The sequence below is a fragment of the Malaclemys terrapin genome, chromosome 1, assembly GCF_027887155.1.
Source record: "Malaclemys terrapin pileata isolate rMalTer1 chromosome 1, rMalTer1.hap1, whole genome shotgun sequence".
Taxonomy (NCBI): domain Eukaryota; kingdom Metazoa; phylum Chordata; order Testudines; family Emydidae; genus Malaclemys; species Malaclemys terrapin.
Genome location: NC_071505.1, coordinates 131,217,874 through 131,230,427, shown reverse-complemented (window position 1 = coordinate 131,230,427; position 12,554 = coordinate 131,217,874). Strand labels below are relative to the sequence as shown.

The 12,554-nt window shown below is 52.3% G+C and overlaps 1 protein-coding gene across 2 annotated transcripts in view; it reads right to left on the bottom strand.

Moving 5' to 3' along the window:
- Positions 1-12,554, bottom strand: part of VWF (von Willebrand factor) — a 248,017-nt gene that overhangs the window by 171,802 nt on the left and 63,661 nt on the right. For both annotated transcript variants that reach the window (XM_054039064.1, XM_054039074.1), the window contains exons 14-15: positions 10,938-11,133; positions 9,263-9,478 (exon numbers count right to left, since the gene is read on the bottom strand). In XM_054039064.1, coding sequence (XP_053895039.1) covers positions 9,263-9,478; positions 10,938-11,133 — 412 coding nt within the window. The remainder of the gene's footprint in view (positions 1-9,262; positions 9,479-10,937; positions 11,134-12,554) is intronic.

The window sequence follows — 12,554 nt, the reverse complement described above, 5'->3', positions numbered from 1 at the left end:
GGGAGAGGCGATCCCGAAATAAAGGAGATGGATCCTGGGTAGAGGCTAGTGCACCGTCCTCGGGCGCAGCTTCAAAAGTTTTGCCTAGGTCCTGAAGGTGGCCTAGGGCGGCCCTGGTTCTGACCGGGTTGGGGTCCGGTCGGCCTCCGTCTACCACCTCGTCCCCACCTTCTGGGGAAGTCCTGTCTCAGACGAGGAGGAGGAGGATAGAACCTTTGTGGCTGTGGCCTAAAGGGCCTGCGTTGAGGTCCTGGGACATGCATCCCCAGGGAGCGCATGATGGTTCTCGAGTCTTTGAGGGTCTGTAACCTAGAGTCCGTCTTGTCTGAGAACAAGCCTTGGCCCTCGAACGGCAGATCCTGCAGGGTCTGCTGCAGTTCTGGCGGTAACCCCGAAATCTGGAGCCAGGAGACACGTCACATGGCTATTCCAGACGCTAGAGTCCTGGCGGCCGAGTCCGCAATGTCGAGGGAGGCCTGTAAGGAGCCGCCTTTTTGCCCTCCTCCACCAGGGCCCCGAACTCCTCCCTCGAGTTCTGGGGGACCAACTCTTTAAATTTCCCCATGGAATTCCATGAGTTATAATTGTACCGACTTAAGAGCGCCTGTTGGTTTGCGACCCTGAGCTGCAGACCCCCTGCCGAATAAACCTTGCGTCCAAACAAATCAAAGCGCTTAGCGTCCTTTGATTTGGGCACTGCCGCCTGCTGGCCATGGCGCTCTCTGGCGTTCACTGATGAGACTACCAGTGAACACAGTGGGGGATGTGTGTAGAGGTACTCATAGTCTTTAGAGGGAACAAAGTACTTCCTCTCTACCCCTCTGGCAGTGGGAGGGATGGAGGCCGGGGTTTGCCATAGGGCCGTAGCGTTAGCCTGAATTGTTCGGATAATGGGCAACGCCACCTGGGTTGGGGCATCAGATGAAAGGATGCTCACCATTGGGTCCTCCACCTCCACTATCTCCTCGGCCTGTGGGTCCATATTTCGTGCCACCCTACGTAACAAGTCTTGGTGGGCACGAAGATGTATAGGAGGTGGGCCTGAGAGTGTTGTACCCGCCACTGCCTCATCTGGGGAAGATGAGGACGACGCCTCAGGGGGTAAAGGATCTGTGTGGGGGTCCGGCTCCAAGGGACTTGGAGGTGCAGGATCCCCTGCACCAGGGTCTGGTTCCTGCGTGGGCGTCGGGGCTGGAGCCTCCATACCCCCTGGGGGAGGACGGGAAATGGTGGCCTCAGGAACCCTGGGCTCAGAGTGAGCCGAGCGAGAGGCCGCTAGTGGAGCCCCTTGAGCCTGGTGATACGCCCAAGGGGTCCAGAAAGACCAATGCGTAGGGTCTTGTCGAAGGTTTTCTGCCCCCTCCTGCCAATAACCCAAGTCGTCTGCGGCTTGACCCTGAGCAGGGTACGCTGAACGGGGAGCCCCTTCAGACGAGTGAGACGCCGATCTCGAGGGCCAGGGCGGTGTCGAGCGTGGGTGCAGGGAACCGTCCTGGTACGGTGCTGAGCGGTGCCGATCCATTGGCGAATGGTCTCTGCGTGATGCCGGTGAACGGTACCGGGATCGAGAATGGTGCCGATGTCCATGTCGGTACCGGGATCCGGATCTGGATCTGGACAACGAAGACCGTCTGTAACCTCGGTGCCGGGAGCGGCCTCGGGAATGGGAGCGGCGCTCATACCGGTGCTGAGAGCTGCACCTTGACTCCGACCAGTGGCCATCCCCCACTGTGTTCACTGGTAGTCTCATCAGTGAATGCCAGAGAGCGCCACTTTCGGGTCGGTGCCGAGAAGAAGACCGGTGCTGGGAGGTAGATCTGTGCAGCGAGTACGACCGGCGCCGAGATGGAGATTGGTGCCGGGACTGCGAGCAGCGTCGAGACCTGCTCCGAGACTGGGAGCGGTGCTGCGAGTCCACACCCGGAGATGGCGCCGTATCAGGGTAGGCTTGCCCCTGGACTGTACCGTACGAAGGGCATGCGGTGCCGCGGGTTGAGACGGCGCCGGCTCCGTGAGGACGATGAGGTCTCTCGCCATGGCAAACGTCTCCGGTATAGAAGGGAGAGAGGGCTCCACCACCTGATGAGGCGGTGAGCCAGTCCACACCGGACTCAACGGCTCTACACCCGGTGCCGGAGTCAACAGTGCTGATGATATTTGCACCCTCTGGCGTTCGGAAGCTGGGCGTGGCTCTACCACCGGTGCGGGGGGAGCCGGTGCCTGTTGGATGGCAGTGTCCTGAGTCTTACGGGGCCTTTTATGTCCCAGAGACAGGGACCGGCGCCGAGGGGCTTGCGGCGGACGCGGTGCCGAGGGAGGACAGTGCCGTGGCGCCTTTTCTGCGTCTGCCCGCGGTGCAGTACCGGAAGGTGTCGCTGGGGCACTACGCACCGAGGCACTTGGTGCCGGAACCTGGCGCGCTGAAGGAGGATCCGGGCTAAGTGCCGCCTCCATGAGGAGCTGCTTAAGCCTTAAGTCACGCTCCTTTTTCGTCCTTGGCCTGAAAGCCTTGCAAATCTTGCACTTGTCCGTTTGGTGAGACTCCCCTAAGCACTTCAGACAAGAGTCATGGGGGTCTCCCGTTGGCATAGGCCTAGCACATGTCGTGCCCGGCTTAAAGCCGGGAGCCTTGGGCATGAGCCCGGCTGTGCGCCGGAGGAGGGGGAAAGGGAGGAATAAAAGCCCCCTTAACCCCCGCTAACTACGAAAAACTATTTATAACTATTAACAACAACTACCAATCTAAAGAACACAATTAACAACTATCTACAAGAAGCAACGGGTAAAGCTAGGGAGAGTGGAGAACAGCTATGCCGTGCTCCACAGTTCCAACGACTGTCACGGGTGGAAAGAAGGAACAGAGGGGGCGCTGGGTCGGCTGGTATATATCCAGCGCCATGAAGGCGCCACTCCAGGGGGCTCCACAGCCGACCCACCGGGTGTTGCTAGGGTAGAAAATTTCTCCGACGATCGTGCACGTGGCGTGCACACACCTAATTGGAATCGATATGAGCAAGCACTCAAAGAAGAACTTGTCTGTCCTTCCAGACATACATGGGAAATTGTGGGAAGAGCATTGGAGGCTATCAGCACTCAGCTGGTTTAGCCAGAGTCTTCACAGCAAAGTGTGCACATTACCAGCCTGAGTGAAAGTGGCACCTGAGCTCTAGCCAGGGCCGTCCTTAGGCATACGCAGCATACGCCGCTGCGTAGGGCACCCAAAAATTTGGGGCACCACCAGGACCATAGGCGCTGACTTCTCATCTTGCCGGGGGGGGGGTTCTTGACCCCCCACTCTGATCCAGGCCCTGCCCCCACTCCACTCCTTCCCCCAAACCCCCGCCCCGCCTCTTCACGCTCCTGCTCCATCCCCGCCCTGCCTCTTCCCTGCTCCTCCCCCTCCCTCCCAGAGCTTGAATGCCACGAATCAGCTGTTTGCAGTGCTCCAGAAGTGCTGGGAGGGTGGGGGAAGAGTTGGTAAATGAGGGGCTGCTGGCGCGTGAGAGGCACGGGAGGAGGGGGACACAGGGAGGAGCTTGGTGCCGGTGGGTGCTCTGCACCCCCACTAACTTTTCCCCATGGGTGCTACAGCCCCAGAGCACCCATCCACAGAGTCCGTGCCTATGACTGGGACAGCAGGTAAGAGTGGGTCGGTTCCTGCACACCCAGAGTGCGCTGCAGTCTCCTTATTAGGCAGAAGACAGGGGCCATATCCATTTTGTGTTGCTGAGAGCAAGTCGGGCATAGGGGCACCAGTTTAATAATACTGCGTAGCATAGGTGCCGATTCCGTGGGTGCTCCAGGGCTGGAGCACCGATGGGGAAAAATTGGTGAGTGCTCTGCACCCACTGGCAGCTCCCCACTGCTGTTTGGGGAAAAGAAGAAAAGTCTTTCGCAAACATTTACGGAGAAAGTTATTTCTATTTTCTATCAAAATTTCATTTCAATGGAAATTTTCCAACCAGCTCTGCCTAATAATGAGATGAAAAAAAGGGAGATTGTTTTTTCTGTTCCAGCCTCTTGCCAGATTCTTCACACACACACACACTCTTGGTCTGGGCATAATCATCCTATTATTTTTGTCACCCCCTCATCAATCTCTACCCCCACCCCCCAGGTCTATTTGTGTGTTTCAGCCACCTGTTTTGCCTGGCCTTTTAGATTGTAAACTCTGTGGGACAGGGGCTGCCATTTATTATGGGTGGGGTTTTCAAACAATCCTAAGGAGAATTCAGCCTTCGGAGCCCACTGGCTTTCACTGGAAGTTAGGCATTTAAGAACTGGTGTAGTTTAGAAAATTAGATCAACCCAGTTACATCACTCAGGGCAGGGGTGTGAAAAATCCACGCCCCCGAGCAGCATAATTAAACCGACCTAAATCTCTGTATACACAGCACTAGGTCGACAGAAGAATTCTTCCAATTGATCTAGCGACCGCCTCTCTGGGAGATGGATTTACTACAGTGACGAGTGAATCCCTCCCGTCCAGGGCCGGTGGAAGGATGTTTCGCGCCCTAGGCGAAACTTCCACCTTGTGCCCCCCGCCCCGTCCTCGAGCCCCTGCCCTGAGGCACCCCCCCCCCGTGGCAGCTCCCCCCCTCCGCCCTGAGGCGCCCCCCCCCGCGGCAGCTCCCCCCCTCCGCCCTGAGGCGCCCCCCCTGCAGCAGCTCCCCAACCCCCACCCTGAGGCACGCCCCCGCCCCAGCTCACCCCTGCCCCTCCTCCTCCCCGAGCATGCCATCACTGCTTCACTTCTCCCGCCTTCTAAGCCAATCAGCTTAGGCACCGCAAGCCTGGGAGGCGGGAGAAGTGAAGCAGCCACGGCGTGCTTGGGGAGGAGGTGAGGCAGGGGTGAGCTGGGGCGGGGAGCTCCCCTGCGTGCCGCCTCTCCCTCCCCCTTGCTGCAGGCAGCCCTCCCTGCGCTCCACTGCCCCAGCTCCCTCCGCCTAAATGCCGGCGACGACTGGGGTGGCCGAAGATCTGGCCGCCACGGTTACTGCCAAAGAAAATGGCGCCCCCCCAAATCCTAGCGCCCTAGACAACCGCCTAGGTCGCCTCAATGGTTGCACCGGCTTTGCTCCTGTCGCTGTAGTAAGTGTCTATACTGAAGCGCAGCAGTGGCACAGCTGCACTGCTGCCCCTGTATTGCTTTAACTGTAGATATGGCCTAATTCCTTTAGACACCTCTGAAAATCCCACCCTCTATATCTGTACAGTGTGTAGCACAGGGGCCATATCCATTTTGTGTTGCTAAGAGCAAGTCGGGCATAGGGGCACCAGTTTAATAATACTGCGTAGCATAGGCGCCGATTCCATGGGTGCTCCATGGGGCTGGAGCACTGACGGGGAAAAATTGGTGAGTGCTCTGCACCCACCGGCAGCTCCCCACTCCGCCCCCCCGCCCCAGCTCACCTCCACCTTGCCTCCACCTCCTCCCCTGAGCGTGCCGCCGTGTCCTGCTTCTCCCCCATCCCTTCCTCCCTCCCTTCCTCCCAGCGCTTGTGCCGCAAAACCGCTGTTTTGCACGGCAAGCCTAGGAGGGAGGGGGGAGGAGAGGGAACGTGGCCTGCTTGGGGGAGGAGGCGGGGCTGAGGTGGAGGTTTGGGGAGGGGTCCAATAGGGGTACCGGGGGCGGAGTTAGGGCGGGGACTTTGGGGCAGAGGTGGAGTTGGGGCGGGGCCGGGGGTGCGAGCACCCACTGGCGCAGAAAAAAGTTGGCACCTGTGCTGCGAAGGGCCCCATAAATCCTAAGGACAGCCCTAGCTCTATCCCATAGCCCCAGCCAAGCCTGCTAGCCCAGGTTTAAAACACCAGCAAACTCATGTGAAATGATTTGTGTGTGGACAAGACGTGGGTAAGGGTAACACCTGAGTAAGAGCCTGGGTTAACTCTGCAGTGCAGACATATTCTCTCACACAGAAATCCTCTCACCTAAGTCATTCAACATGGACACTACTGCAGCAAATCTACAGGGCAGGAGGTGGGTTGGTCAATGGGTCCCTGAAATCTGCTCGAGAGCCCTGAAGGAGCACTTGGTGACTGATATACCTCCTCCTTGTAGGGGAGATGCGGGACACAGGGGATGCAAACCCCTATGGTGGACTCCATCCCCCTACATACCCCCATGCAGAACAACTAGTTCTGCTCCTTATCAGGTCTCTTGCATCCACAGAGGGCTATAGGGCCTGGATTTCCCTCTTAGACAAATGAATTAGAATGAAACCACAAGCATTTTCAATACCTGTATGTTGAATTTGTACAACAGCCTATCATGCCGCATTTAACAGCCAGAAATGCCATGGTACATTAGCAGTATAGTAATCTACTGCTGCCACTGTATCGCTTTAAGTTAGACATAGCCTAACCCCTTTAGACACTTCTGAAAATCCCACCCTATATATCTGTACAGTGTGTAGCACAAAGAGGCCACAGTCCACCTGCCACTATTGAACTTCAGATAAAGCAAACTGCTTCTGTCAAGTCATTTGCCTGTGAACCTGTATCTCAGTCAGAGAGCAGGGGAGCAGCCACCAGTTCAATACATCGGGCCGTCAGCACAAATTATGCAAACAGCATATTCAAGTCTCAAGCCCATTAAAGGAATGATTGTTCTCCTTCGTGTGACAGGAGATGTCTGGAGCATCAGAATTATCTAATGGGGTCTGATGGATCTGCAGTCAGAGAAATCTGCGCTTGGTGCAGGCACTAAGTGCTCTGTAATGTACAGAGAAGAGGAAGCAGTGCTACACTATTAAAGATTAATTGTGAAAACTGACTTGTTCAATTACAGCAAGAACGATGGCGCATTATCGCTGCTCTCGCTTTCAGCCTCCAGACGGGTGCGTTTTTTTTAAAAAGGATTTTTATTGAATTACTGTTCCACTCTCTGAACATTTACATAAATTAGGCCAATATTATGAAACCATACAGCCATTTAACAGAATCCAGTCTTGTTCTTTCTCTCTCAGTAAATATTATCCAGCCTCCAACAGTTGGAATCACTTAACTTCACTGGTCGAGATTGTATCAGCTGGAACGCCAGTGACCTCTCACCTCTCTAGCTTCTACAGTAACTCAGTTTTTTCAAATGGCTGCCCCACCCAGCTACTGTTTGGGAAGGAATAATGGAACTGGGTTGAAGTGCAGCCAACCATAAGGGCTTTTCCCCAAAATCCCTGATTGGCTACTGTCCTTAAGGGTAGAGCTGTTTGGGGAAAAGAAGAAAAGTTTTTCGCAAACGTTTATGGAGAAAGTTATTTCTATTTTGTATCAAAATTTCATTTCAATGGAAATTTTCCAACCCAGCTCTGCCTAATAATGAGAGGAAAAAAAGGGAGGTTGTTTTTTTTGTCCTCTTGGTCCGTGCATAATCATCCTACTATTTTTGTCACCCCCTCATCAATCTCTACCCCCACCCCCCAGGTCTATTTGTGTGTTTCAGCCACCTGTTTTGCCTGGCCTTTTAGATTGTAAACTCTGTGGGACAGGGGCTGCCATTTATTATGGGTGGGGTTTTCAAACAATCCTAAGGAGAATTCAGCCTTCGGAGCCCACTGGCTTTCACTGGAAGTTAGGCATTTAAGAACTGGTGTAGTTTAGAAAATTAGATCAACCCAGTTACATCACTCAGGGCAGGGGTGTGAAAAATCCACGCCCCCTAGCAGCATAATTAAACCGACCTAAATCCCTGTGTACACAGCACTAGGTTGACAGAAGAATTCTTCCAATTGATCTAGCAACCGCCTCTCTGGGCGATGGATTTACTACAGTGACGAGTGAATCCCTCCCATTCAGGGCTGGTGGAAGGATGTTTCGCACCCTAGGCGAAACTTCCACCATGTGCCCCCCCCCCCCCCCCGTCCTCAAGCCCCTGCCCTGAGGTACCATCCCCCCCGTGGCAGCTCCCCCCCTCCGCCCTGAGGCGCCCCCCCGCAGCAGCTCCCCCCCTCCGCCCTGAGGCACCCCCCCTGCAGCAGCTCCCCACCCCCCCACCCTGAGGCACGCCCCCGCCCCAGCTCACCCCTGCCCCTCCTCCTCCCCGAGCACGCCATCGCTGCTTCACTTCTCCCGCCTCCCAGGCTTGCAGTGCCAATCAGCTTAGGCACTGCAAGCCTGGGAGGCGGGAGAAGTGAAGCAGCCACGGCATGCTTGGGGAGGAGGTGGGGCAGGGGTGAGCTGGGGCGGGGAGTTCCCCTGCGTGCTGCCCCTCCCTCCCCCTTGCTGCAGGCAGCCCTCCCCGCGCTCCACTGCCCCAGCTCCCTCCGCCTAAATGCCGGCGATGACCAGGGCAGCCGAAGATCCGGCTGCCACGGTCGCTGCCGAAGAAAATGGCGCCCCCCCAAATCCTAGCGCCCTAGACAACCGCCTAGGTCCCTAAATGGTTGCACCGGCTCTGCTCCTGTCGCTGTAGTAAGTGTCTATACTGAAGCGCAGCAGTGGCACAGCTGCACTGATGCCCCTATATTGCTTTAAGTGTAGATATGGCCTAATTCCTTTAGACACCTCTGAAAATCCCACCCTCTATATCTGTACAGTGTGTAGCACAGTGGAGAGACAGCCTGCTGGAGGGACTCTGTGCACTACTTGAACAATGATAAATCATCATTGTCTTGTCACAGATGTCTCAGCCTCAGGGTCCTATTAGAATTAACAGTGGAGACAAAGAGGCCTAAACATGACAGCAAAATAGTACTCACATATCGGAAAAATGGTGCAGACATAATAAGAACTGGCTTGTACCTTTCCCTTGGAACCTGAACTAAACAGTCTGCTAGGTTTTTCCTAGGGCTAGAGATCTGATTCTGTGGTTAATACTCACAACTCCTTTGGAAGACAACAGGAGTTGAGGCGGTCAGTGCCTCCCAGGATTGGGTCCCAGATAGGAAGTGTCAAAATACAATGAAAGAACTTGTTACCATAAACTTCATGAGAGACTTTGGATACTGCCAGCCCAAGATATTCAGAACATTTTCAGATAGGCAGCCAAAGTTAGTAGGGAAGTTATCTGAACCAAGCCACCAAATCAGCTGAGGTTTGCTCAATGGGAGCTATTTTTGCCTGATACTGAGAACCTTTTGTGAACAACTGAGCACCCTCGACTCTTAATGGAGTGCAAGACAATTGAGCATGTTACACATGTCCTGGAGGAGACACTCAGCACCTTGCAGAAATCAGGTCCCTTAACTCCCTCTGGCTCACTGACCTTGCCAAAGGACACCATAGAGTCAATGCAAGAAAGTAGTTCTTTGCAGCATTCACTTACAGCAGAAGTCCGGTTCCCGCCACTCGATCAGAACGCCTTTCCTAGCACATGCAGTGGCATAGGTAGAAACAGCAGCACACAAGCAATCCTTGCCATCCGAACAGGAGCAAACGTCATAGCGGCAGTTCTTCAGGTATGGAGAAGGGCTAACTTCATGGTGGCAAGGCTCAAATATAGACGACATCAGAACTGAGCAGGAATCTTCAGCATACTTGGCTAAAATGAGAAAAATATTATTCAGACACTTTATACTAAAAGAGAAGCGACTGTAAGTGCTGGATTATTTCCTATTAAATCATAACAGCCCTTAATTAGCAAAATAAACATAGGAAAACCTCCATTTTCTGTTCTGTTATCAGAGGCAGAACTGGTAGCGCCACCTGTAACTAAGTTTGCCTGGCACTTCCTATGATAAGACCAGTTTTCAGCTGCTTATATCTATGCCAGACTTAAACTGTTCAGGCTGAATTCTTTCATGTGCCATCCCCTCTCAGCTCGTGTGTGTGACTGGGCTGTGCATGTACCATCTCCACAGAGCAACTGAGCATGCACCATCCTGGAGTTGCAGGGGCTGAGAGCAGAACTTCCCGTACAATTAGTCTTTCTGGACACCAGGGGCACCAGAATTGAGAGCCAAAAGACTGTCTCTCCTGTGCTCTCAATCCTTCCCCCTGCTGCAGCCCAGGCACTATGGAGGAGGAGGAGGCAGCAGCTGCAATACTGGAATGTGGGTGGGGGGGGGGGAAGAGATGGAGTGGGGGGGGAGATGGGGCGCAACAGGATTGCAGGAGCCTGAGGGATAAAGGGTCAGGTCTTGGGGGTGGAACAGAGCCAGGAGCCAGTGGGGAAGCAGGGAGGATAGGCATAGAAGCGGAGGGAAGGAAAGCAGGTATCAGGAGATGAGGGAGTGTATAGGAGGAAAGGAGGAGCCTGGGTGACATAAGTGGATAGGAGCAGAGAGGGAGCAGTCAGAAGCTGGGGCACACAAGAGTCGAGGGGGGCAGAGACAGGCTAGGGGAATGGGGCAGAAGGGTCTACAACCACTGGAGCACACTCCCCATCAGAACCGGGAATTGAACTTAGGAGTCCTGAGTCTCTATATTTCCCTTCTGTCAGCAAAAAGCTGTGAAACCCTCCCTCAGGCTCCTGCAATCCTGTTGCGCCCCATCTCCCCTCATCCCCCTCTTGTGACTGATCCACATAAAGCATAATAGCCTACTACGTCTACAAATTAGCTCAAGTCTGTGCTGTAAATCTAATGGTCCAAACCCTCTCAATGACCCAAGTTTGGCATCATGATGCTTTTTTTTCCCCAGTTTGTTTGTTTAAATTAGAATATTAAGTTAAAAAACTACATTAAAAAGCACATTATTAAGGTTACAGAGTCAAGCTCTCTGAAGTTAGGAAAAGCCAGAAGTCAGGTTTCCCATGTAACCTGAATTCAGCCTCCTTATGTGTACACAGTATGATACAGTTTTTAATTACATGAGCACATAGTATTTTTTTCCCACAGGACCCCTGCCTCATTCAGTGCACGGAATGAAAGGTGGTTTTTTTTATTTTACAGACGCTATCATGTACTGTTGCCGGTACAAAACAGTTGCACTTTTATGGGATGGAAGATCACATGTTGTTATACTGTATCAGATGTTATGTGGAGGCCAGGTTTCAGTACCTAAACGAGGGTTGAGACTACAGGGGTCGCTGTCTTGTTTTAACAAGTCTTGGCAATCTCCATTGAGCTTCCAGGCATTTCCAAAATCTTCCACAAGGGCTTCCACGAGACCAGAAGGTGTCAGAAAGTCATCCCCTTCATTGCCATTGAAGTTTCCACACAGACCACAGATTCTGTCAGTGTACATTGGGGAGAGCTCACAGAAACAAGGGTAGAATGGTTATTCTTCAATATTACTCCACAGTTTCATGGCAGTGTTTTTAATGCACTATGTAAATTCCTCAAATATACATTAAAGGGGCACCATCAACTTAAAAATCAAACAGTTTTTACATACTTTTTTTAACAAGTAGTAAAAATGTACAAGTAGTAACTTTTTTTAACCAATTGAATTATTTTTACTTAAGTAGAGAAAAAAATTCTGTTTTTTCCCCACAATGTATTTACTTTGTGCATTTAACAGCACTTAATGTCTAGTCGCTTTCACAGTTTTCCTTGGGTAGTTTAATTCCCCTGTCTGTGTTGCTCTTTATGACAGCAACAGTGGAGAGGAAAAGGATTTTTAAATATGGGAGAATGATTGTAATATCACAAAAAAATGGCGGGAGGACAGAGGGGCAGGTCAATAGGAATTGCCAGTGGCCATCAACATTCAGAAGAATGTGGTCTCTAAATGAATATTACAAACAATGTTTGGGGGCTGGCCCAATGGCCAGTGGTACAGTAGCTCCCTGTATCCATAGACTAGACTGCTGCCCCTTGTACCTCAGCTTGACAGGAGTAAGCAGTGATACAGAGGCAGGCTGAAAAGTGGAGTATCTTTCACAGTTATTCCTCTGGCTAATAAAAGATCATTGGTGAAGGGCTCCAAAGGGAAGCCAGTCCTGTTCTCACTGACAACAGCAGCAGGTGAGGGGTACGCAGAAAAAATGAAGTCAGAAAGCCCCAAGGAAAGTGAATTTCTAACATTTCTGTAACTAAGGACACCGTTATTCTTCAAACACACAGTGACTCATGTTCATCCGAAGTTCTATATATGCTTTGGAAACTGCAGGCCTTGCCTGAAGGGGTCAAATCACAAGCTTTCAGAGGTCACCAGAGGATGAATGCAGCAGGCAATCCAAACACTAACTTTTACCAGAAGTGTTTGCACAAGTCAGTGGGAGTGGATCACTTCCCCCAATTGTCAGAAATGTTTGGCAATAGGTCAGTCCATTTACACCATAAATTAGTGCTCCAAAGGCAACAATAACGCTGACTTAGGTACATAAATGGGAAGGAATTCATAGCAGAACATAATAAAAAAAGACAATGGGGGAAACAGCTAAGACAGTAATTAGCAACAGTTATTGCTGTTATGATAAAGGGGTTGAAGTAGAAAATTAGACTTTTTAACAGCTAGGCAAGGAGATGGTCAGGATGTAAGGGTCTGAGACCTGGCAGAAGAGACCACTGATGCAGAGAAAAGCCGGAAATCCTGAGAGGTGCCAATGGATTGAACTGAATTATCCTCAACCCTAAAACAAACACTAGGTATTTTGGTATTATACATCTAGACTAGACCAAAACACAAATTGCTGAATCCATATTCTTAAACCCTTCCAGAGCTTTCCCTCC